General features: G+C 34.5%; 1 protein-coding gene across 4 annotated transcripts in view; it reads right to left on the reverse strand.

The window, feature by feature from the left end:
* DYNC2H1 (dynein cytoplasmic 2 heavy chain 1) overlaps positions 1-27962 on the reverse strand; it is a 170675-nt gene that overhangs the window by 90965 nt on the left and 51748 nt on the right. For all 4 annotated transcript variants that reach the window (XM_027677336.1, XM_027677335.1, XM_027677337.1 and 1 more), the window contains exons 53-70: positions 26707-26788; positions 26130-26284; positions 24307-24444; positions 21886-21999; positions 20291-20451; positions 19998-20121; positions 19273-19394; positions 18316-18402; positions 16874-17000; positions 15013-15154; positions 14357-14466; positions 11490-11588; positions 10220-10343; positions 7155-7318; positions 5765-5884; positions 3340-3474; positions 2547-2690; positions 852-941 (exon numbers count right to left, since the gene is read on the reverse strand). In XM_027677336.1, coding sequence (XP_027533137.1) covers positions 852-941; positions 2547-2690; positions 3340-3474; positions 5765-5884; positions 7155-7318; positions 10220-10343; positions 11490-11588; positions 14357-14466; positions 15013-15154; positions 16874-17000; positions 18316-18402; positions 19273-19394; positions 19998-20121; positions 20291-20451; positions 21886-21999; positions 24307-24444; positions 26130-26284; positions 26707-26788 — 2238 coding nt within the window. The remainder of the gene's footprint in view (positions 1-851; positions 942-2546; positions 2691-3339; positions 3475-5764; positions 5885-7154; positions 7319-10219; positions 10344-11489; positions 11589-14356; positions 14467-15012; positions 15155-16873; positions 17001-18315; positions 18403-19272; positions 19395-19997; positions 20122-20290; positions 20452-21885; positions 22000-24306; positions 24445-26129; positions 26285-26706; positions 26789-27962) is intronic.

Here is a 27962-nt window from a genome sequence, read left to right on the forward strand (position 1 = left end):
TTGGGGGAGAGTGGAGGAGTTGGTGTAAAATTTTCAAGATCTCTCCATTCTCACTGATCAAACTCCAGACTTGTGTAATTTGTACTACTACTCAAACCATCTATGCAAACCTATTGTGCATTCTTCAGGCTGGTATTATGAGACAAATACCTCTTGTCATGATAGTTCCATGTGAAAGTAAAACTTAAACCAGAAAATGAAAGGCATATCTATCCTAGGTTTCTAATAAGAAAGCAAGAAGAGAAAAGGCAATTGACTGACATAAAGAAGAAATACATTAGGAACATCACATGGAGGAACAAGGGAACAGATAGAAACAAACAAGGTAGCAGGTAGAGATTTGGGACAGGCTGAGAAAAGAGAAAGGAGAATATCACAATGTGGGGGTTTTTTAGAATCATAGAATCATCAAGGTTGGAAGAGACCTTTAAGATTATCAAGTCCAACTGTCAACCTACCACAACCACTTTTGTTTCTTTAAAAAAAAAAAAAAAAACCTACAAAAAACCCCAAATAATCACACACAACCTTATCATGACAGCTAGGTCAAACACTCATACTAAGGAATGCAAGAAATAAGAGCAAACAGGAAAAAAAAAAGTGCTCAGGAGACACAGAACTGGCTATGAAGCCAAAATGAGGAGCTCTGTGGAAAAATGTCCATAAGCAATAATAATTTTGTCATATCCTAATTGTTAGTCCTCCTCATTTTGCATGTTAAATATTGATTGTGTAATTTTTTTGCATCTATTACACAGTACTGCTTATTTGAAGTAGATCAAGTGTTGGCTGCTGAAAGAATACTTTCAAACCCAGTGCACTGTCTAAAGTCAGAAAAAATACAATCTTACCTTAAACAAACAACGACAAACATATTCATACACTGTATGTTTCAATGAGCCAATAAGCAACTTGATTCTTTCCTCAGTATTACTTGAATCCTAAAAAAGAAATTTTGGGTTTCAAAAATTCATGTGGAAGTAAAAAATTTTTTATGTACTTTGTAAATTTCAGAAAAATGACACAAATAATCTGGATGCTATGTGACACCAGTTCTAAAAACATATTATTAAATTCAGCTGCACCTATCAATCAGTAGATGATTAAATGAGAAATTCATGCTGAAGTATTAAGAAATAAATATTTTGGGCTTGAATATTTTGATTATGAACATTATACAACTTTGTATATAAGGTAAATATACAAAGAATGAGAGAACAGTTTCTTCTCCTAACATTAATATTCTTGAAATCTCATAGTTTTCACAATGCTTAAGCATTGAATTACTGTATTTAATACTACTAAACAGGTATGTTGATGTTAAGTGTAGTTACTAGACTTCTGGCCAAATCTGGCCCAAATGAAATGAACGTTGTAGAAAATAGTAAGTGTACCCTGTCCTTCAAAGGTCAAGACTGAAAAACTAATTCTAACATGAAAAAAGTGAAAAAAAGACAGGGCAAAAGAAGAAAGGGGTTGGGAGGCATGGAATGTGTAACAGATAGTATAAGCTCCTTTCTACCATGCTGGAATTTGAAAAGATGAATTTAAGGAGGGCAATTGGGCAATCGATTTGACTAATACCTTTCCCATGCCTAAATGATTCAAAAATGAAGAATTGGATAGAGGAAAAAGAAAGAAGGCAATGAAGGCAAAAACAGAAGTTAAGGTTTAAGTTGGTAATTACAAAGAAGTGTGAAAGTAAGAAAAAAGAAGTTAAAACCCCATGTTGTCGAAAAGAAGAAATAGGAACTTTAAAGAGGGCAAGTTCACATAGTTAGAACTGTATTCCTGATAATGACAGAAGCTGAAGGAAAGTTGTAATCATGGATGTCACCAGAAAGGGGAATCCAAAGGAGACATGATGAAAGGTTGGTGAATTCCTTTTTAAAGTAAAAACAAAGAGAAATACGATGAATTTTGGAGACACTGAATAAAAAGAAAACGCATCATTACTCAGTGTGGGTATTTAGATCTAAAGAGTTTGGTGACAAGGAACAAATTAATTCTGTGCTCTAATGAGGATATACAGGCCATCAGAATACAGAAAAATAAAAATTACATTTTCAGTAAGACATGCTTACAAACTGTATAAAAGTAGACAAAATTTTGATCTTCCTTTGCGCAACTGAGCCCTGTAGATATATAGGTATTTTCTTATTCTACCCTTTGTTGATAAAATTAGCATTATTAGCAGAGTAGATCATTAATTTATTTAAATAAAGCCTTCAGTAAAGTTATAATCAACCTTTGTTTTCCTAGTTCATCTTAGAGAAAGAGCAAGCCTGAAATCACAAATAAGAGTTACTCTGCTTTCAGATGGCACAGCAATACCCTGATTTATATGCAACATAAAATAATTTAAAATTCCATGTGCATGGATTCTGAATATCTAAAGCACAACAGTTCAGCATAACTACTTATTATACATTTCATCAACATTTATTATACCTTTTTTTTTAAAATGTCTAGAGAAGCTAATAAATTCTGAGGATCAAAGCAGATTGATTCTTCTGCAGCATTAGCAGCTTCAGAAGAGAAAATACCTGCTTGCTTTGCAGAGTCCTTTGGAAAAGTCGCAGGAAAGCCGCCAAACTAAAGCGGTACATATTATTAATTTTGGACAAGTCAGAGATAATGAAGTACATCTTGCTGGCACTCTCGGCCAAAGGGAGATAGGAGTCCCTCTCCTGCAGAGAAAACAACACACACATAAAAACCCGGTGCATTACTGACACCTACTGCTTATAGCATAAACTATTACTCATTTCATAAAAAAAAAACACGTGGATGATTCCCACTATTTTAGGAAACTGAATCCTTTCCAATTCTCCAAATTGAGGGACCAGAACTCAAGACTTCAATGCTTTTTGATTTCAAAATTGGAAACTTCTTTAAAATGAAGAATATGATGGAAATAAATCCCTAGGGCACTGAGGTCTCTTCCCACAACAGAACATGTCCCAAAATTCAATGGAAAATTTTAAACTAAACTTTTCCAACAGAAAGGGATATATTAAGTTAAAACATCAATATGATCCAGAACATTTGCAAGAGAGGATGGTAAAATGAAGTCAAACCTCGTTATCTGCCAAACATCCTTTAATTCAAACTGGCAGACTTTAAATTGTGTAACTATTCAGCATGTGTAAAACAAAGCAATTTAATTAACGAAAATACTATCTGTGCTTGCTTATCCCAAATATCATTTACTCAGAAAAGTTAATTTAATATGTTACTTATCTTATATTCCTGTGGATGTATGTGTCTTCTGTATATAGAAGATGACTATTTTTAGCAGGAAAAAATCAGTAACAGAAGATTAAAATATTCTTCTACCTTATCAAGGAAAGTCTGAAGTCTGTGAGATTCAGCCAGTGATTCTTTGATGACTGCACTACTTGCTTTAGTTTGATTCAGAGACTCTATCAGATCCTTATTTTCTAGTATATTGCCTTGTGATGTGGCAAGTGTCTGGAAAAAAAAAAGTAACTTATGTTACATTAAAAAAAACAAACCAATCCTGTAAAGTAACTATTTTGGAAGCTATCCATCTTTCTGACCTGTACATATTTCTGAACAGTTGGTTATTCCAAAAACTGAGATGATATTTTAAAGAAGAATGTAAAATAAAACTCAAGAAGGTATTCCAAAAATCCAGATTGCCAGGTTCTGAAACATAAGTAATCAGCAAGCTTTTCAGAATGATTTCTATGATCAGGGTCTTAGGCACTAAAATCTCCATGGTAAATTTCCATTTAACTTCCAATTTAACCTGAAACTACTCATAACAACTTCCTGTACCCATTCATTCAAAAATTCATTTTCCTTCAAAAACATTCCACTATCCCCTACACAATCTAGTTCTCATTTTCAAACGAGACAAATATTTACATTACAACGATTTCAGTTTTGTAATCAGAGATTACTTCAAAATCCTTGAGATTGCCTCACATTTTCCCTGAGTTCTCCCGTGCAATTAATTTCACTTCTAAGAAGTGGTAAAAGCTTTAATGATTCCCTAATAACATATGTTTTTTATTAACCCTCAGCAAATATAATTCAATACATTTTTTTTTTTAGTCAGACAGCAACAGAAAATTGGCTTATTGTCAGTCAGGTCAGTTCTGAACAACTACCTGTAGGACAGCATTCAAGGAATCCCATTTTGCTACGAGGAATCACACTGTAAGCTACGAGATCACCACAGCACCTATGTCTTTACTCCCAGGCTTTCAGAAGAAAACCAGTACAGTACTTCAGATGGAATGGTAATGTTGCTTTAAGTTTAACTTGAATTTAGCTAGACCACCTTCAGCACTGATTTCTTTGTTGACAAAGTCCAAGTAGCACCTGCCAGTTTCCACTGAGCCTTAGCTTTCTATCTTTGGGGTCAAAGAGTGTTCTGATTCCAGTGCTAACTAGAATTCTGAAATTGAAACCAACTCGGTGTTAATACTTGGCCACTTTTTGTTGCAAATATCTTAGGTATCTTAAGTTTTGTACTTGGTAATTCAGATAGGACAAATGTAAAAAATCTTGGAGTTCCAAGATAACAAAAAAAGACCATTCTAAAAGGTCAAATAGTGGTATCTCTGAAGTCTCAGTTTCTGGTAGAAAATAAGATGCCAAAAATGATCAAATTTGGATATGGAATTTTTTTAGAGAGCAAGTTTCCCTCTTCCTATAAGAGAAATCTGCCCCATCACAGTTTTAAGAAAGGGCTGAGCTTAGTATTTGAGAATTAATAAGCGGTTTAATAGGGAAAGTAAATGTTGAAATTCAAATCACATTAGATAATCACGTACAAAATTCTAAAACAGAGCTATCAATCATAGAATCATGGAACAGTTTGGGTTGGAAGGGAACTTCCAAACCCCCTGCTATGAGCAGCAACATCTTCCACTAGACCAGTCTGCTCAAAGCCCCATCCAATCTGGCCTTGAACACTTGAACAGGGATGAGGCACACAAATTATCTGGGCAACCAGTTCCAGTGCCTCACCACCCTCACAGTAAAGAATTTCTTCCTAATACTTAATCTAAAAGTACCCTCTTTTAGTTTGAAGCCATTCCCCCTTGTCCTATCACTACATGCCCTTGTAATAAGTCCCTCTCCAGCTCTTTTGTAGGCCAGACTAATAAATGGCCAGTCTAATCTGTAAAAACTAACAGTTTATACTAGTCCATTGCACTCAATACAGCAAAGTTCTATGACTTAGCTACTGACAGAGGGTTTTATGGCACCAGGTCAATCTCTTTGCATCTATGGCCTTTTAGAAGGATGGAGGATTTGAGGATCCATTCCTACTAGAAACATGAAGTACAGTTTATGTGGAATCCATGACAAGATACAAACAGAAGAAGAAAACAGTCTGTCCTTGGAAGCTACCCTTTTATATGGAGGCGAACAACTGCTTCTGAGCAGTGGTGAACTGAAAATCGAGAATATTAATTTTAAATGCAAGACAGGAAAATGTTAACTGTAAATAACATTACAGTTCATTGATAATTAGAAATAATTGTGGAGGTTTAAAATTTTAAATGTCTCTCAACAATCCTTCCATTTTGTACTGGGATTTTTTTTTCCTTTCACTACACAGGATCATTTCTCAACTTCAAAGTATCATTTGACATGATTCACAAGCCTAAAAATGTGGCTTCTGTTAAAACTCATAATTTGAAAAAGAAACAGTATAGTTTCATTCAAATACATAACAATATTTATTGGTACAACAGATATAAAAGATGTAAATTTATTTTACCTCCAAAAGAGAATCCTCAAGCTTAGCTAGCTGTATCTTTTTATCTTCTTCCTGTTGTAACAGTTTCGTCTTCTGCTCTTCCAAATCAGGTTTTTCATGCTGAATAGTTAAAGCCAAAAGCTAAAAACAAAGGAGATTATTCAGCAGGATAAGAAACACTCTAATATTTCAAAATTTGTACTCATTAGTTATATGGTATAATATATACTCATTCATCATATAGACTATATACTGCTATGTTTTTGAAAGTAGATTTCTGAGGGTTTACTCAGTTCCAGCAGACATTGAATAGCTTTAAATCTATGTACACATCCACCATATCCTGTAGTGGCCAGGATAATCCAGGAACTACTGTGAATCATGCCTTGAGTATAACAGCAGATGCACGCCAGGTGAGATACTCAAGAGCATCTCAAGAGGCTCTGGATGACTTTATTGAGGACACTCATTCACAACGCTTCATGCTTAGACCTAAACCTTTACACTTCAATCTGAATTACATGTGTGTTTAAATGATTGGCAGTCTTCACTTCTGCATGTATTGTTATCAGACATAAAAAGAAGTAGGTGATGTAGGAAAGCACAAACTGGAAAGAACAGCAGCAAATTTCTTTCCAGCATGCCTACCAATCAAACCCCTCTCCTGCTAACAAAGACAGAAAACAAAGTTGTTTTTTTCTGCATTTCCACTTCAAAAGGGGGGCGATTTTCATGGTTACATAGCATGATGTCAGTTCCCTACCTCCAGTGGAAGGAGGAAATTGGTACAGATATCTGTGCTTCACATTTTGAATTGCATCTTATCAACATCTTACCTACATCCTATTCTAAGCCTCATTAGTGTGGAAAAACTTGTTTCATACCAAATAAAGAGGGGGTTTATTTCCCTTAATTTCCCTTTTTATTTTTTTCTTTCTTCCATTTGAATGTTACATTTTGCTTCCTAAACTTTATAGAGAAAACCTCAAAAGCTACTAGCATTTTGAAGGAGGTAAAACATACAGTTTTGATTTCACTACATTTTTCCCGTACACAAAATTTTGATGGTACTAGCATTACTCTGTAAGTAGGACACTAGAGAGCTGCAACAGAAATGTTTCCATGGTACCATAAACATTCCTTGAACAGAAAGCAGAGGCTTAGCAATTAATCTGTTGCAACCAAAGTCCATGAGACCATTTTAATTTTCTCTATTGAACTCACTACTTGGTTCCAAAGTGCATAAAAACAAGATTTTAAAATTTAAATTTAGTTTCAGCTTTGATTTTACTATTTATATTCGTGAGCTAAAAAATACCTCCATGACCATTAACACAAACTGCACCATAGGGCTTCTTCCAGACACTGGATGCACCTATGCATGTGCACTGCTTTTATTCTAAATGCCTACCTGTCCTCTTAGGCCACTTGCTGTTGTGGTAAAGTTTACTTCTGTAACAATAGAAGAAGCATCAGGCGGAATGAAGGGATTGGGGTTCCTTGTTGACAGAAAAAGACGGAACTCTTCATTATAATCTATCATTTTTTCACCTATTTGTATAGCATAACGGGGTCCTGTAAATAATAAGTAGATGTTATATGCACTCTGATTGGAACATTGTAAAATCATCTGAAAATAATGGTATTTGTGTAATACTTTATGACCATGAGATGTAAATATATTTTATAAAATTTATTTATAAACTTTTTTGAAAGAAATACAAACTTAAAAAATTCAAGGAAGATATCCTAACCTGCGTTGTTAGAGAAAAAAAGCAATAAGATAGCACTAGTATAGGAAAGCTAGATAGTGAGAATATTTAATACATCTGAGTAGTTTAATGATCATTACCCATCACACAAAGACTAAATGGCAAAAAATGCAATTGAAGTAAAAGTAATACTAACGAATCTTTGAAATCTTCAAACCATAAATAGGAGACAAAAAACCACAGAAGATGCACTGGAGAATCCCCCTTACGTATAAGAAACCTGTCATAATTTAAACATATTCACTTACATTTCCACAACTGTATACCACTCTAGCAAAACATACTAGCCATAATTATATATTTGCTAATTAAAATGGTTCAACATTTTCTGAATGTGATCCAAACCCATTACATTTCATCTCTGGATCTGTTACATTTATTTGTAGAAGGTTGATGTTGCTGTATAATCATAATTCTATTAAAATGTTACTTTCTATGATAATTGATATAGAGCAAGTCCATGAAACTAAACATGTTGGGATATCTAGATATTAGATTGAAAGAAAAACATTACATCAAGAAATGTCCCATAAATTTGTCTTATTATAAATACATTTAATTTAATCATAATATAAAAGAAACAATTTATTAAATAATTGATGTCATGGTTTCAATTTGTTTATACTCCTAATATTTCTCAATATGCCTGTCACAGAATAAAATTACATGTATGGCCCCTCACCATCCCCCTCCAACCCCAGGTTTCCATTCTAGCAGGGTTAGAAAAGAATAGACTCAAACAATCATATGACTAGAATAAGACTTTACCTCCTGATACTGAAAAAGAAATAAGAACAGAATTATAAGATGAAAAGTTAACAAGTGAAAATTCCCATTCCAGAAAAATTTCCAAGATGGCATAGTTAGGTGCTTCTCTATTTTTAGCACTGATTGCAGATCAGAAATATAAATCTCTTGCTAAAACACTGGTAGAGATGAAAATCACATACCAATTTTGCTTCTATGCCAAGGATCACAATAAATTTCAGGACTGTGTTGTAAAAATGTCAAACAGAAAATGGAAGCTGTACACAGACGAATTTATTGTAGTATATATATTCAAATTTTTCTTAATGTTTCATTCCAAGTAATGAAGAGATGTACAGTCATCACAAGCAAAATAATGCAGATAGGCTCCCACCTCCACATTTTGACACAGAGAAGGAGTGTGTGCTTGCTTGTAAAGTGACAGAGAAGATTCAAATAGTGACCCATTCTCCTTTTCAAATAACAGCTCCCTAGACCGGACCTGCACAGACCTAGCATTAACATAGCTCATTAACAAGTAAAAGAGGATGTCTGAGTGTTATAAGCAATTTCCCTGAATAAATGAGTATATTTGAATTTAATCTACTTTCTCCACAGTTTTGCAGACATATTCATCTCTCAATTTGATTCCTTGAATAAAATCAATTAAGATGCCTGCAACACTGTATCTCTCCTTTCCAAAATTCAGCAGAAACTGGAGGGGCAAAAAAATTTTGTAACAATGTTCTACCTAACCCCCCACAGATCCCTGAAGTCACCACTTTGCTGGTACTCTTTTACTGAGAATAAACAAGCAGGTACATCTGTAATGGAAGAATGATTTAAAGTAACTTTCTTTGCACTAAACGGACCTTTCTGATATTGGAGATAAATGTATATAAGAATCCTATGGCATTTGCTTTAATTAATAATAAGTACATTAAATGTACTTACATTTAAAGCATTAATGCTACCTCATGCATTATTAGATCTCAATGGTTGATGAAACAACAACAAAAAAAGTCAAGCTTTTTTCAGTAGCCAAAGCTCATATTGTAAATTACATGCATAGGCTGTGGTACATGCTGAGGAACTACAACTTGAGGTAGAAATATAATTACAAAGGATAATGTAAAACTATTTCAATTACAGTAACTTAGACAGTATTTAATACAGATATTGCTGTATTTTTTAATCCACTCAGTTCTTGTGATATAATTTGAAAACATGTAATATAATTCAACAAAATTCATGCTGAGGTACTCATATAATTGCTATTTATTTTTGCTAAACTTTCAACACAAACTTTCATATCAGCCGTTATTAAAGCAACAAAATCCAAAAGTTTTATATAGAGTTATACAGACCACATTATCTGTCCAAAGCAGAGATACTGTATAACAAATGTTGGGAGTTTTCCCTTTCATTGCATCAGTTAAGGGACACCTTTCACCAAATTCCACCATTTTGCTGATGTCTACAACCCTCCCCATTCCAAAGGCACATCAGAGACAGACCTGTGTGCCTTCTTTAGTTTCAGACAACTGAAAGAGAAACAGCAACACCAACATTCTAAACTCTGATTTCTAATTGCACACCCAGCTTTGTAACTTCTGGTCTATTTAAGGCCCAAGTTTCCAAGTAAAACTATGCATTTGAAATTATCACTAGAAATTAACTTTAAATTCTGAAGGGTTGATAAAAACACTTTATTCTAAATCCAGTTAAAAACTCTCTAAATACATTTCAGTATTTTTCCACTTACTAAACAAGAACATATTTCCAACATATTTTTTGCACTGAAATGTTAGCAACAGGAAACCTCTTTTTAACTCTTACTAAAGAGGTAAAAAATTGCACAATACTGAAGTTTTCAGAAAAATCAAGTTTTACATCCCATATGGATGTAAACTACAAAAGCTTTGAGGACGCATTTGTAAAGATCTTGGTCATTTACCTTGAGCAATGAGATCTTTTCTTAGCAACGGGTAAAGTACAGGCTCCACTCCATCCATTTCCTGTATAATAAGTGTTTTCCCAAATCTCACTGCCAGCTCCAGAGCAGTTACAAAGTTGGTGTCCTGGGCAAATAAATATAAATTCCTTTGATTCATCTTTTTTTGAAAAACATAAACACCTCAGAATTAGTAGGAAGGCATCATACCAAGTAGTCTAAATCTAAAAATCTGTAGTACAGCTGAAAAATTCTATTACAGGCATCAAATGATATTTCAGGTTTAGCCACAAGTGTTTAGTTCAAATAAATTTGATCTACTCAGATACTGACATACAGAAAACCTATTTAATATGCCTAGATCTTCAAGCGCTGCACCAGAAAAGAGCAGGTCTACCATCATTTCTGTTAGGTGTACCTAGAAGTCCTGGCCAGTTAACACATTTCAAATGTTAGTATGTAGCTATATCTGAAAACTGAATCAAGATCTACAGACAGGATTCACACTGGTATTAAGAAGTCTAAATGCAGTCTTTTGCTGTAGGTGTTTAAACATGCTTGTGGTGTTTAAGATTACATTAGTCAATGCAGACAACAGAGTCTAAAAGGTAATCAGGCTAATCAGCTGGCAGGAGAAACAATCAATTACCCAAAGATACTACCAATCTACAAGGCCTGCAGAGAGCAGCAGGGTTCTGTGGAAGACCTACATTCCGCTGAAGCAATAACTTGAGGCCAGGTGGGGTTCAATAAGGGACTTCTGAATAGCACTAGATGCCTGCCTATGTGTGTACAACCGAGCCACACCTCACCACTCATGAAAATAGTTATGGGTAGACAATTAATTTTAGGTACCTTAGTCTCAAACTGAAATCAAACTTACTCTTTCCAATGTAGATAATACAACACAAAAATCATAGGGAGTAAGTGTACACATACTCCTGAAATCTAGTGAACTGCCAAGAACACAAAAGACCTCTCTATTTACAAATCTTTTATTATCTCGCTCTCAGTAGAAAATATGATATTCTTGGAGAGGGCAGCACAAAGAGGCAAACTTTGTAGAATTAATACCAGATGTTGACCCTCCAATTTTCAGTACTTTGATCTCCTCCTTGAGTAAACAAATTTTCATGAGAAGTTATAGGCTTCATAGAATACAACCTCATTTTTGGTGTTTGCTATCACACCCCTTTAAAAACTGCTCTCTAAAGTCTGGAATAGAGAAAGCTCAAGCAGAACAGAATTGTAAGACCAAGAGTAAATACTGCACCTGTTGGTTAATAACTTCCAAACGTGATTCCTTCAAATGTGTCTTCAACCATTCAGTAGCCCGGAAAGAAGGGTCTATCAAAAACGGGCAAACTTTACTCTAGGGTGAAAAAAATATACATGTATATTTACTAAAATCTATTTCGTTTAAGAATAAAATTGGAGTCCTTTATTATTTTACCAAATGTACAGTATAAATATTTTAAAATCTTTTTTTCATTAACAAACTGCTTCGAGAAAGAGAGTAGGAATTTTATGTCTTTTATTTTATTTCTTAAAAAAAAAAGCACACAATCCAAAATTCTCAGGTGTTCGTCCTGCTGAAGTTAGGTCATTCTTCACCTTCTCTATAAACAGGAGTCTATTCAATGAGTATAATCTACAGCTTTTGTTATTCACAACTGCTTTTAAACTTAGAAGAACAGGTATTAGTTTTTCTTCTTCCTCTAGTGGGCAAAGGTACAGTACTTCTTGTTTTGGACCTCAATGCATTTTAGAAAAAAACATGAATACAAGTATTTTGCAGGCATAAAGCTACAATGAACTCTCTCCAGTACAGTCATATCTCTCTTGTGCTGAAGATCATACAACTGGTATAGGATTCCAGAAGTAGCCTTCCTAGTGTTGAGAGATCACCTCCCTTGACCTGCTGCCAATACTTTGCTTAAAGCTGTCCAGGATACGATTGGTCATCTTCTTGGAAGGGGGCTATTACTGGCTCATGTACAACCTGGTGTCCACCAGGACCCCCAGGGCCTTTTTTTGCAAATCTGCTTTGCAGCTTTGCAGCTTTCCCAGCACATGTTGGTACATGGGGTTGTTATTCTCCAGGAGCAGGACTGTGCAATTCCCCTTGTTGAACTTCATGAAGTTCCGGTCAGCCAGTCCATCAAGGACCTCTGGGCAGCAGCTTGAGCCTCTGCTGTGTCATAGACTCAATCACAGAATGGCTAGGTTGGAAAGCCCTTAAATATCATGTAGTTCCGAGCCCCTGCCACAGGCAGGGATGCCACCTACTAGGACAGGTTCCCAGGGCCCCATCCAACCTGGCCTTGAGCACTTCAGGGATGGGGCTTCCACAGCTTCTCTGAGCAACCTGTTCTAGTGCCTCACTACTCTCTAAGTAAAGCAGATCTAACAGCTAATCTAAATCTCTCATCTTTTAGCTTATAACTATTCCCCTTTGTCCTATCATTATCTGCGCATATGAGACCCCTGGTGGCCTAGTGGTTAGCGTGCAGGACTTTCACTGCTGCGACCACGGGTTCAAATCCCGGTCTCCTGGCCTGATGGAGGTCGTTAGCCCTGTGTGGCCATCCATCTATGAGAAGGACACTCTAAACAAACCTACGTCCTGAGGACCTCACTGCCATTGTCCAAGCTTGCTTGGCCCCAGCAGATGAACCTTAGGATTAAAGGGTGGGCTCAGTTCAGCGCAGGCTGTGTCTCACCTAAAAAATCCATTGCGCAGGCTGGAAAGGTAAAAGACCTTTCCCCAAATCTTCGTTCGCGAAGATGGGCCATTATTATTATTATTATTATTATCTGCGCATATAAAGACTTGTTCTCCATCCTTTTATAAGTCTCCTTTAAGTATTGAAAGGCTGCAATGAGGTCTCTCCAGAGCCTTCTCTTCCCTAGGCTGAACAACGCCAGCTCTGTCAGCCTGTCTTAATAGCAGAGGTGCTCCAGCCCTCTGATTATCTTGGTCTATCAGCCATATCTCCCAGTTTTGTGTCAGCAAACTTGCTGAAGGTTTAAACAGATATTTTCAACAATTCTCTAGTTCAGTCTGATAGATAAATGCTTCCAAGCTGTGGGGCTTTTTTTAGAGTTCCAGTATTCCAAACTGAGTAATTGCACAGATCTCAAACTGAAAGACAGAGAAACATGGACAATATTCAAGAATCAAAAGATGATGAGCACAAAAGCTTGTGAACTATACTGTAGACCACCTTGGTAAAATACCATGTCCAATTTCAGCTTTATAAGGATGCTGAAAAAAACTGTACACAAAGAAAATTATTTGAGCTAAGGGAGCACTGCATAAAGCTCTTTATACACTGAGATTTTTAAGAGCTCAATCTATTCAACTAAGGAAAATAATGAAAATAAGATTTTATTATAGCACATAAGTAGCTTTAAGGGTACAAGACAGTATTTATTGAAAACCTTTTTAATCAAACTGAGAAAGGATCTACTACCGATCTACCATCAAGATGATAAAGCAAGATAAATTTAAATTGAAGAAAAGGTTGCAACTGATTTGAGAGAATCATCAGTCATCTAAGCAAATCACTTGTATTAAATGCAGATTCTCCTCATGCCATTAAATACTTACTTGCTAGGAGATCTAATAAATGACTACAATATCATGTACATAATCATGCAATATTATGTATTATATTATAATTATATAATTATATAAAACTGAATATTTTCCCACTTCTTTTCTCAAGTATTATTAGCAATATATTTATATATAGGTTTTGAAAGGTATCTGTATATAGCCTTTCCTTTTTCTGAGAAAAAAGTATTAGAAATTATATGTCAAAGTCAACACACATGGGACATAATCTTCCACTGATTCTATTGGTGCTAATGACTATTCACACTTTAAGCCGGAATAAACTGATATGGAAGAAAACTGTACAAGCAAAAAGGAAAACATGTTTTCTTTAACTGTTTATTTCTTTGTAATACATAATACCCAGTGTACATAAGTATTTATTTTTCTGTGTGTGTGTGTTCCATGATGCCAATAAATAACACAAATGAAGTAATTCAAAATTCCAGGCAGATGTCATGTTACTGAAATTTGTAAAAATTTAAATATTTCCAAGACAAGATAAAAAAAAGCAAATTTACCTGCAAGATGACAAGAGCATTTTCTATTGAAAGATCATCTGAAGGCAAACCTTCACTTTTCCAAACCAATTCCTCACTTTCTGTACACAGGAACCGTCGTAAATCAAACTCTGATAAATGAAAGAGTGCAACTTTGTGTATGCATTTATAGTCTGCATAATTATAAAGCATTTACCACTCTGTATACAGCAGAGACTCGGTCTAACAGAGTGCAGGTCTGTAGATTTCCCTTTAATCTATTATTTTATTGCTTGAACTTACTACCAATAACTAGCTGACGTCATAATAATATTTAATTATGTTATTAATGCAGAAATAAAAATGCTTGCTGAAAAACCAGATGCATTAAGAATGCATTGGCAAATTTACAATAGTTCATGTGAATATATACATTTTCGTAAATTTTTCTTTTTAAGCAAATTCTACAAAAATAAAATTATTTATAAGTTTTTATAATCTTAATAATTTAATAGAATAAGCCTAAGAAATACCCTGTCTGTATAAACAAGTATTTATTGAGTAAGAAAACATCATCACTTTTCATTTGGAAACATGAAAATTGAAACTGTTCATTAGAACTCACTGGCATTTCTCACTTCCTCAATCAAGCTTAATTACTTATACGCAGATACTGACAGACACACACAAGAAATTACTTTCAAGGCCTGCTGATTTGGTCCATTCATCCAAGCTGGTTTTCCTCTGAGCCTCAGGAGCAGCAGAAAGGTATGTAATAAACGCAGCTGCTAACTGAGCTCTTTTAGGCAATGTAGCCAGTTCATCTGTTATCTCTGACACCTTAAAAAAAAAAAAAAGTGAAGATTGTATAGGTGTTTTGCAAACAAAAGCTATGTCTTATCAGTTATTAAAAAGTCATAATTAAATTTGCCTGCCATTGGGAATATGGTTGAGACAATCTCTCTGTTTGCATTTCAGGTATCTATACCTAGCTAACCCACAGCAACACAGACAAGAAATTATGGGAAAAATTCCTTTTAGCCTTGGGTTAGGGCATGGACAGATATTTCTGAGAATGTAGCTGCTAAAAATCTATGAATTTCAGATCAATTTATAAGCAAATGGATAAAAAGTATTATAGTAAGAAAAATAATATGTGACCCCAGTCACAGTCAGGTAGTAAGTATGTATACAATATGTATACAGATACTAAATGCTATATGTAACTATTACATTTACTGTTATTTGCTGCACACTTGCATGATAAAATACATTTATCATATATCTTCAAACAATTTAGCTGCACTACATCACCTCTGTTTTGGAATGTTCCAGTATTTTGGAGAAAAATACAGCACATTGAAATACTATATGACTGCCATAATTGGTTTCAAAGTACTGTCTTTCTTTTTTTTTTTTCTATAATCAAACTGACATCAGAAAAAAGCTGATACACAAACAAAAAAAGAAACTTTTCATTGCTTCCTCTTTACTTTAAAGGGAGACAAATACTGCCTTTTCACTGTCTGCAATATGAGATACTTCCTGACTAATCTGTCAGTTTAGTCTACAGTATATCATTAAGAGAGAGTCTGAACTTTCTAATGGTGAGGGTAATGTATCAGGGTGAAAAACTGGAGGAATCACTTTTAGAAGCATTTAGACTCTGGGGTTCAAATACATCCAATCCTTACTATAGCAGATGAAATAGCTGTAAAGCTACTTTCAAAGGAAAATCTTCCATTTTTTTCCATTATAGTGGTCAACCTACAAAAAGGATTCATCTAACCTTAGCTTTGGTTCTTCAAAATGCAGGCATTTAGTCTACTTGTTTAGGCTTTTTTCAGTATCAATGGAGAGACAGGACCATGTATCTCTGCATGGAGATTTTTTCCACTTTAAGACACACAACAAAACTAGAGATTGCTTTCTGGAGGTGACAGCTATTTTCAGCTTGTATATATCTCGAGATTTTCCTTTTTGTTTCAGACCAAAGAGGAGCCTGTGTGTCCAAAGACTTGCCAGTTTCTCTCAAATATTTCATTTGAGCAAATAAAATATGCTTATTTTCCCTACTGAGAAAAGCCTAAAACATTTAAGTGAAGACTTCAAAAGCAAGAAAATATTTTGGGTAGATCTACATTTGCATTTCTGGCATCGATGCCATAAAAGAATATATGTTTTAAGACTGTGATTGTTTAATGTTTTCCCAAAAACTGTCCCTTTTGATTGTATCTCAGCTTGGACGGTCCAACTGCTGACATGTTCAGCCATCATAACAATTACATTATTGTGATTGAAAACCATCACAGAATGTTGCATGTTCTGTATTAAATACTGAGGGATTTTTTACACATTCTCTAGCAAGGTGATATAACTTGTATGGTGCAGTAAAAATAAGTTTCAGAAGGAAGAAAAGCTTTAATTTCTAATGAGAAATCAAATAAATGTACACTGGGAGACATGCAGAATGGCAATAACTCACATTCTCCAAACAGTGCAAAAATTGTATTTTAAAATTATCAGCTATAAGATGTATTTATGAAAATTTTCACTAACCTGAGTGCTCCATCTTTTGTGTTCCCTATCAAGTTGATTTATTAGTTCCTCTGCAGCTTTCAATGTTTTCTGAGCTTTACTTAGTTCTGCTTCAAGTTTTGCTGCCTCTGTTGTTCTACTCTGGAACCTGTAAAACAAATACTATCATGAACTACTAAATTTATGAACAGTTACTTTCAAGGCAGTTTAATTGACTGAATTTATAATGAATTTCTTCATTATTGTTAATGAAGAACACAACTACAATTCTTCTTTGTATCTTCTGCTTTTAATTGGTAGATGAACTTGTTGACTTAACTAAAAAAATTTAGATACATACACACGTGAGACTTAAAAACACATTTGAAATACAGATCATAATGTCGGAAAATCATTCCTTCTTTTACTTAAACAGCTTGACTTGATTTTAGTAATTGTGTAAAGTTTTGTTTGGCACCTAGTCAGGAAAATAGCAGGCTCCATGCCATACTGTACATTTGTAACTATTTGTTAAATTTGATATTTGAAATTTTTAAAAAAGAATATTGCTAATTCACATGAATGACTCCAGTTCAACACACAGTAGTCTATTTTGTAAACTAATATGTAGTAAGAACATGATCTAAAAAACAGGCAAGGTTTAGGAATTATTTTGTAATGCTCAATATCTAATTAGTTTGATGAATATTTAAAATAATTCATGCATTAAATAATCCACCAGTTTAAAGTAATATATTTAACTGTAATCTGTATTATATAACTAATTTAAGAAATCACTGTATAGCTGAATGACAAGTATTCTTCCATTTTTTTTTTGCAGACTACAAAACACGACTTTTAGTAATATGTACATGTGTCAGATTATAAAGTATCTCCTATACTAAGCACATACTGAAACCATCAAACTAAAAAACTTAGATTAAACCAAATTTGAAGAAAGTATAAAAGTTCACCAGACCTATTTTTATACCACTGTGAGTCATGTACTTGATGAGATGCTAAGAAAAAAGGAGATAGCTAACTAGCCGTCAAAAAAGTAGGCCAGCCTAAAAGAAATAGAACTGCCTTTATTCAAGCTGTGATCAGTAGAAATTTTGTATAGGCATATTCCCAAAATTCCATGGAGTCATTGAAGTCCTATGTGATTTAGAAGGTTAGAAACAATACTGCTTACCATTGACATCAATGTCTATAATAAAGGTTACCAACACCATCAGTAGTGAGAAGCAGGTACTTTTAAGGAGTATTTATTTCATCTGATCAAGAAGATGAGTTGTATTCTAACAGTATTTATCTCCACTGAGTGTATAGATAGACACTCAGACTATCTATCTAAGCGTCACTAATTGGGACATAAATATCTTGCTGAACAGGAAGTTACATTTGGTTAGATAAATGTTATTATTCATAATGTAAAATCATCTGTTTGTATTTATATCTTGAAATAAACAAACCCAACTTACTTCTCTTTCAGTTCCAATACTTTTTGACCAACAGAGTTCAGAAGATCCTCTAACTTCTTTTTTCTGTCTTCAGTTTTCTTGAGATTACTACAAAAAGGTAACATTTATTTTAAGACTATGGACCAAAAGGGAAAAAAATAAAACAGGTACATAGAGGTAGTTCAGAGACAGCTCTTCCTTTTGTTTTACATTAAAAAAATATATTTTCATACGGAAAAGCTTTGAGTACTTCTCATCACATAGCTTTAAAAATGGAAACCAAACACCCTATTCTTAAAAGATCAGAACAAGTTCTTCCAATACAGAATTTTAAAACCTGGCAAAACAATCAGTACAGATTCCTCAGGTTATGGATGGTCATAAGACCATGTCTTATCTTTTTGATCCCAAGGAGAACCTGATTATGCTTGGTACATGACTGAAAATAGAGGAACCATACATCTCATAAAATAGCATGGGTTTTACTGAGAGACTACATTTTAAGCATATCTGTGATGCTCATTTCTCTCTGACACTATTCAGCTGGACAGGTAACTCATGATTGTACAAAAAACAACCAAGGCATAGCTTCCAGGAAAAAGAAAATATTGTGCACTTACTTTTCTGTATCAGCAGGAACATTTTATTACCTACAGATGAGGTATAATTTCTTCTATCTTTTTTTTAATAAACTTCAATCCACACAGAATCACAGGGGTTGGAAAGCACCTCTGAAGGTCATCTAATCCAAACCCCTGCTAAAGCTGGTTCACCCAGAGCAGGTTGCACAGCATCGTGTCCAGGCATGTTTTGAATATCTTCAGAGGAGACTTCACAACCTTTCTGGGCAGCCTGTTCCAGTGCTCTGCCACCCTCTAAGAAGTTATTCCTCATATTCAGATTCCTTCTCGGTGGTTTCAGTTTTGCCCACCACCATTGGAATTAAAAGTACTTATTTTGTAATATGGTCTAACTTACGCTTCCAAGCCAGCCTTCTCTTTTTCCAAAGGCTGAATTCGTTCTAGGACATGGGAATACTGGATGTTGGCATTCACCCAAGCTGCTAATGGAGCAGCTGCAGCACTGGCTCGTTTAGCATTCTGAAAAATTCAGTAACAGTTACAAGAAAGTCCTTGAAGTATAATGTAGAGAAGATAAATACTGCAACAGATTTACTAGTTACCAACTTAAATATGCCAATTAGCCAGCTCTTCTACTGAACTAATCTTTTAAATTGTTACTAAGAGATTATATTGTAGGCCAGCAATCTGCATAAAAAAAACATAGTGGGTATCTTTAGAACTAGGTAGCTTCACTGAAATTAACAAGTTTTAAATTAATGCATGATTTATTCGACTCTTACTGTTACAAGGAGGCCACAAGAAGCCAGTTACTATTCCTTGGTTGAGTTCTAATTTATACCAGTGACAAAAATCTCTGAGGACTCAATTCCATAATGACTTCTCATCCCATAGCTCCCCACTCACCAACCAAATTCTCATGGTTAGAGGCAGCATGCAACAGAGTAATCTCTGCTACACCTTTATCTCTAACAAATTCTGCAAGTAGAATTCATCACTTTTTCTCTAATTTAAACTCATTCTAAAAATTATGTTGGCAAATCAGACAACCACGCCTTTTTTATTCTTTTTGTCTTTTTTTTTGTGTCTTTTTTCATTTTATGTAATGCAATCAGGAATTACCTTTGGATCAAAAGATGCTCTGTTTTTAGAAAGAAGTTCTTCAACACTCTCTCGTATTTCTCTTGGAATATTACGGGCGTCAAAGGATTCTATGTCCTCCCTTACGCTTCTTTTGGCCAAGAAACTGTAAAAAGAATTAAATAACTAAGTAAAGAAGAAACAAATATTAAAAAGATTATTTCTGTATGAAATCAAATAATTCTGAACACGCATTATTCCTGAACATAAATGAAAGTAGTTCATTTTAAAAAGTTTAAAGTTTAAAAAGTTTAAAGTTGAAATAAAATCCTCACCTCTTCATGCTCACCCATGATGTATCAAAAATCCCCATCAGCCGCAGAACTCCCTCTAGTATGTCTCTGATTATGTCAGGGGGCATCCGTAGTGACCGGATTTCTAACAAAGACTCTGGCTTTATATTTCCAACAGCTAATTTAGCTTCACTAACCAGTGGCTTGAAACATAAAAACACATTATAAAGAGGGATGGGGATACAAAAAAATGAACATTTGCCATTTCAGTTTTCATACAATTTCTTGTTCTTTTTAAATACTTTATTACCTAACCAACTACCACTGATGCATATTCATGTTTACAAGTTATTAAAAAATTGTCACATGTTTACTAAGTGATAATAAATATATTTCCTTATAAAACAGCATATTATAATCCTGACATACCCTAGCTTTTCATTCAGCACTGTAATTCATAAACATTACATAGATATTAGTGTCAATCATGTTTGCTCTTTCATTGCTTAGAAGTTCATTGTGATACGGGTATCTTTTAGTAATTATGCTAATTACTATTTATAGGCATGAGTGAGGATCTCTGTGTAAAAACACACAGAACTACAGGTCACAAAAGCTTTCTATTTCCAGTAGCTAAACAAATCCAGACAGCCTTTGCCCTTATCAACAAAGAATGATAAGAGAAGTTAAAGATTATTGTTTAAAAACTGTGCACACCTTACAGATCTTTCATATTTATCAAAGGCCACAAAATGGGTGTAGTCCTGCAGTTCTATGTCACTTTCAATACAAGGATATAATTCCTTAGCAACTATAATATTTAAAAGGAAAAACAAAAGGTTGCTGTAGTTTTCCCTTATGCTTTAGTATAAATTTAAAATGGATAGGATGAGAAATAGAGACTAAAAGCAATGACTGTACACACATAACTCGCAAGAAACCTGATGCTTAACATCGAATCACAATACCCTGAGTTGCAAGGGACCCACAAAGATCATCAAGTCCAACTCCTGACCCTGCACAGGACCATCCCCAAGAGCCACAACATGCACCTGAGAATATCATCCAAACGCTTCTGCCAGGCTTGGGGCTGTGACCACTTCCCTGGGGAGCCTGTTCCAGCACCCAACTATCTGTAAGGTCTCTTGAACAAGCAGTTTGCTGTAGTGCCATTAGGATATATAATTTTCAGAATTTAGTAATAACTGGAAATTATCTCTCATTAAATTATTTCCATTCAGATGAGACTACCAAACCCTATGATATTACCAGTTTGATCAAGGCAACATAATGTGGTTGGTCTATATAAGACATGAGTAATTGAAAAATATTCCACAAAATCAGCAGAACTCAGCTGTAGGCCATAGCAGCATAGAAATAGCAAGTGGTTGGTAAGATTTGGCTTGAAAATTCTTTCTGTAATTATTATCTAAGAGAACACAAATGCCAAAATGACAACCTAAATTTGGCAAAAAGAATACTGTTTCCTAATGCAAAAAGTTTTAATATCAAAATAATTTAGAGCAAAATTTAAGAATTGCAAGGATAAATTTTGCAAAACCATTGTGCGCAGCAGGACTTGAGTAACTCAGATAAAATCAGACTGCAAAATATTACTTTTTCTTATCAGCTCTTACCTGAACCTCTTTTAGTTCATCTTCAATTTTTCTTTTTCTTTCTTCTATTTCTGCAGCCTCTTCTGCTATTCGTTGTTTAATTTTTTCCATTTCTGCTTTTTGCTCACTAGCACTCTGTAAAAAAAATACCTTTAGCTAGCAAATTTACACAGATTTTATTCCCTTAGGTCTCATTTCTTTTAGTCTTCATTATAATAATTTGCACAATACAAATTATAGTAAAATATCTGAGTCTACTTGATACTAGATGGGCAGACTAGGTAAATAAACTTCATAGAATAAGCATCATTTGCTTTTACTGTGCCACCTTTCTTTACCACAGACCAGAATCTGCACCTCTATTTTTGAGAGGCTTATTACGATCTTTTTTCTCTTTGCCTCTGATTTTCCATTCCTTACCAACATGTCAGTCTTCCTCTAAAAGGATGAGTGACAGCCTCCGTAACATTCTTACTACATTTGAAAGTACTGTCGTGTTGTCACTGTCTTTGCAGCTGCTCCCGTATCTATTTCAATTTCTTTCACAACACCATTAAAACTCTATTTTTCTATCATATTCATCAAAGCAGCAGTTGTTTTGGAACTACAGCCTATTAGTCTAAAAGTACTACTCATAGAATGGTTTCGTTACTTAAAATTTTTACTAATCTGTCTGTAAGGATACTTATGTCCTACATGCATATTGTAAGTTGCTTGGGTTTACATTTCCTTTTTTTTCTGGCTTTGTACTGTGCCTACCACACAGTAGACAGTAGCTATTAGCCATCTCCAATCCTAAGCCAATCCTAAAAACTTCAGTACAACAATTAATACCCAGTATATTAAACAACAATAAAAAGGACCTTACATGTCTTTTATCATTGAGGATAAATGTATAAAATGCATAAAAGACTAACATTCTAAGCTCAGTTTACTTAAAAAATAAAAGTTAAAAAAGCCCAGAGTTTATGTTTTTCTGATATATAATACATTATTATCACTAGTAATTGTCAAGCCGAGTTGCAGCAGAAGGTAATGGATGCATATAAGCAGAGAAAACCTTAAGATAATAATAATTCTCTGAGCACTTAACCCAAGCTGTAGATCAGCATGTTATTGAAGATTACATTCAAATACATAAAACATTAGCTACATGAAACTAGATTAGACATTTCATGCAAATGAACATGTACTGAATGATTGCTCTGAATAAGAAAACCTTAAAATTCAGTTGTAGGTCAAAAGCCTTGCTCTGAAAGGAGATTAAAAGAGTCTCTATGTATTAGAGCGCTATCTCTTACATAAACTAGAACATTTGAAGTGAGATTAAAATGTTAGAGGGCACCTATACTTTACGCTAATCTAAATAATCAAAATTCTACTGTAATTTTTCTGATGTCAGTAGGCCCATCACGTTTCATTGCTTTTGACCTATTCTTTGATTATATCCTACAATGTAATATGTGCTACCCACATAATCTGTAACTCTTCTAGACAACAACAGACACAGATTCAAAACTGACATCAGTGAACACACCAAGGTAAACATCATTATTCAAATTAATGTACAGTAGGCAGATAGAGCCTAAAAGTACTAAAAACTGCCAACAGCAAAAGACACATAAAAACGGAAGTAATGCACTTTCAAAGCACTGTGAACCAAATGGTTTGAAAGACTAGGCATTTACTTTACTGCATACAGAGAATGTCTTTGGCATTGAGATTCCGACCAATCAGACTAAGTCAGTAACAAAAAAAACCCAGTGCAGTGACAGCAGATTCATTACATCTTAACCTATGTTTATGATTCCAGGAAGTATCAATGTGGAGACCTATTGTCTGTGCAATTATTTTACTTGACTGAGAAAACATTACTAAAGAAAAGTACAGAATATTAAAAAATGGTCTACCTCTCAGCTGAAGAATAAAAATTCAAGGAATGATGAACATGGAGGTATTATATAATCTTCTTTGAGGTTAAATTCTGAGGACCAGACCTCATGAAATACACACTTTCTAATAGTTCACAAATTCAATTCCTGGTATTTGTTACTTAAAATAGTGTTACTTGTACATATTTTATTGAAAGTTCCTATCTGTGATAAACATAAAATGCATCAGCTTTGATTTATGAAGTTCTACGAAAACTTCAGACAGACTAAACTACAGCAGTAAACACTACTCAGGTGCAAAACTTGCACTGATCTCTTCCTATTCAATCAGTTCAAATATGATTTAAGTTATAGAATCCTCTGTCTTGTTGCAACCTTATTCAAGCCTCAGGGCTCATGTCTTTCCTTAGGCAAATTCTTGCAAAAGCATGACATTTTGTAACACTTGAAAAGATTACAAAACACAGGCAGTTATGGAGTCCAAAAACAGAAAAGAATTGTTTTGTTTTTTGGGATTTTTTTCCACTTTTGATGTGATTGTATATACCACCTGCATAGATACTGTAATTTCTTGAAGAGCAGAATCAGCTTCATCCTGCTTTGTTTTGAGTAAAATGCTTTGCTCTCCAGCTTTTCTGTTCAGTTCATCAACCAGGGCTTTAGCTTCATTCAACTTTGAAACACCTGCCTATAAAAGTTTTAAAAAAGCAGATATTTAGCAGTGAATTTCTAGCAGATTTAGATGAAGGTTTGTTACAAATAGTATGGACAAATTAAGAGTGATGTAGACTACTATTCTACTTTTTTTTTAATTATTGTTCCACATTTTCTTGATATTATTTACACTTTGTTGGTTTTATTTAACCTAAGAATGAGATCTGATACTTTAAGATGTGTCACTGTAAGATGTATTACTACATCAAAAAGGTGACAACAAAATTCTCAAACTACCAAACTTTTAACAGAACAGTAACTAGCAGATAATCTATTTCTCAATAATTCAGTAGAATTTAAGTTAACTGATATTAACTCATTGTAATTATATCTCCCTTAAAACCAAATCTATAAAAATTCAACAAATTGAAACAAAATAGATTAGCTTATTTCTACATATTTGTACACTGTAAAGAACACAAATGTAGATAAAACAAAGTCTCTATTATGCTTAAGATTAACTATTTTCTTTAATCACACTTTCTACCTTATTTACTTTATATTAATTATATAATAGAAGTATTTCAAGATATATTTGAAAAAAAATACCTGGAAGATACATTGACTGAGGATACACATCTCTAATTTTCATGAAAATTATTACTTTTTTCAAACAGAGCATTTAACAAGTAAATGAGTGCTTGTCACTAACCAGTTACATTCTAAATATACTCAAAAAAAAGCAATTTCTATTACTACAAATTTAAATCTTCTTAAATTGCATACTACAGTGATGGAAAAATATTGGCAGAGAGAGTAAAAGTAGAGTAGAATACAAGGCAAGGAAGTAATTTGGTTTTGACAGATGCTTTAAGAAAAAAATACAGATTTGCAAGTGTGTTTTCAGAATATCAGCACGGGTGACTGAGAAAAGGAGCTGAAAGGGACAGGAGAAAGGCAAAGACAAAAGTTGTCCTAAAGGACGACACAGATCTTCCCAGAAATATACTGGGGGAAGGGAACTAAGTAGGATTGGAAAGATAACAAATGGGTTTCAAAAATAAGGATGTTATGCATACAAAACAGGAGTAAAGTGACACCTGTGCATTTGGTCTAGAACTGTCCAAAGGTCTGATGTGTGCCAAAGGAATTCAAAATCATTCCAAAACACAAAAGGAAAGAAAATCACAACAAAAGGAATCTTGGTCAAAGCTACACAAGAACACCATGAGGTTAAAGATAACAGTCTGTCGAACTAGGAAGTGCAAATCCCACAAAGCAGGAAGTTACTCTCAAGATATAAAGAAAGGGATGGAATATGGAGCTACACAGAGAACATTTATATAAGCAGAGGCAGGACTTAAATTGATGGAAAGATGATGGGTTTTTAGCAACACAATTCCAATACGCATGGGCGAAAAAATTTAAAGTGCTTTCAAGTACTTTTTACTCTGCCACAAAACATATCCAGTCTCATAAATTCTTGAGGAAAACTATTAACAAAAACAAGGAATACACTTTTCTCCCTTTCAGGCATTTCAACAGAGAAGTGCATTAGGACTCATGATATTTCTCTCCTGAAACCACAGTGTGAGCATATGCCAATAGAGGACACATCACGCAACCATGTTAGCAGCTACAGCCCATTAATACACAAGACATTTCCAAATATGGGAGTATTTTGAAAAGCCATATGTTAAAAGTGTTTTAAACACATACCTGCAAGTGGTTCTGCCTTTTTATTAGCTCTCTTCTTTTACTGTTATTGATGGTACTGTATACACGAAGGAATGTCATATACCTGCTAGGCGTTGCTCTGTATATTTTACATGATTCATGGATTGCCAGAAATGACTTCAGAAAATCAGAATCACCTATACAACATAATTTGTTACACAGATAATATTATACTCAATTTTATCTCACATTGAAATAACTAAGGAAGAGCAATAGAATATGTTTTTTGAGATATGAATTAAGAGCATCCAAAAATATCACAAAGACTATACTTTTTTTAAAGTTCTGTCAAGGAAACAACATGCAACTACATTTGAAATGCATATTTCTCAGAAAGAAATATACTGAAATTGTTTGATGTTTGAAAAAGCTGGAGGCCTGGGCTCCTCCCTCAACACACACACACACTCCCATACCCCCATACACACACCCCCAACACAGACCCCCACCCACACACCCCACACCGTGGTTCTGACCAATAATTACTGATCTGCTGTCTAACATTGAGTAAATACTTAATAATAAGTAATAGTAACTAGTGTGTCTACCCAAATATTACCTGAATGTTTTTTCTTAACTTCCTTATGCATTTTTCCAGTCTCTTCTTGTTCATCTGAATCATACAGAAGCATTTCAGGTATCTAAAAAAAACCCATGATTTTCTGCATGAAAATGACGAACAACGACAATCTGAGTTAAAATTAAAAAAACTCAAATCAACCTTAAATCCAGTTTCTCATTTGGAAAGACTGAAAATGATATATTTACTCAGAACAAGGAATTTACAGAATATTTATAGGATTAGAAAGATAAATTCTGCCTTTCCATGTCACTGATAAGTTCCCGCTCTCTCAAGCAGAGGGAATTTTGCTGGCTGTATAAATGACCAAGTAGTTCTCAGAGGACTCTCACAATAGCACAAATGTCAAAGATTCAAAAATATACAATTCAAGAGGAAATCAGGCAGTCTTAATCCACATTCTGCGCATGTACATATTAACCACTAACTGACCTTCACTGAGATCACTCAGAGACAGGGGAACAGGATGATGGCAACAGCGCTGTTTATGTTTGTGCTTAGGGTTTCTGCTTGTTTCGTTCTGTGTGAGAATCACATGTATATATGTGCTGTATATGTGTTTGTGTGTGTGCCTACTGAGAATACATGCTCAGCTTCATCACTGGTTCACCTTGGGGCCATAACGCTGTGGCAGCCTTGCCCTTATCAGGGTACTGCATTTGGTAATCTCTTAACATACAGAAGTAATACATGCTTCGAAAACTCACACTGTGAACATCCTGAAATAAACAGATTTTACATCTAAAAAGAACACACTGACTCTGTTCCATCAAGCAAAACACTTAGCAAAGGTTCAAGAACATAAGGTTTACAGTGCAATCTTAGATCTATAACATTTCAAATACACTTAACAAACCTATTTTAAAACTAGCTGTCAAACATACTAGTAAAAACAGATATCATCAGCATAGTTGGTGTGGTGGGTTGACCCTGGCTGGATGCCAGGTACCCATCAGAGCTTGTCTATCACTCCCCTCCGCAGCTGGACAGGGGAGGGAAAATAGATTATGAAAGGCTCATGGGTCAACCTAACAACATGGAGAGATCAGTCACTGATTACTGTCATGGGCAAAACAGCCTTGACTTCAGGAAATTAGTTTAATTTATTACCAGACAAATCAGAGTAGGGTAAAGAGAAATACCTAAATTTCAAAACACTTCCCCCTAGCAGCACAGGGAGACGGGGAATGGTTGCTGCGGTCAGTTCATCACACCCTGACTCTGCCCCTCCTTCC

Source organism: Neopelma chrysocephalum, unplaced genomic scaffold, assembly GCF_003984885.1.
Source record: "Neopelma chrysocephalum unplaced genomic scaffold, ASM398488v2 Primary Assembly neopelma1_43, whole genome shotgun sequence".
In the NCBI taxonomy this organism is placed as follows: Eukaryota; Metazoa; Chordata; class Aves; order Passeriformes; family Pipridae; genus Neopelma; species Neopelma chrysocephalum.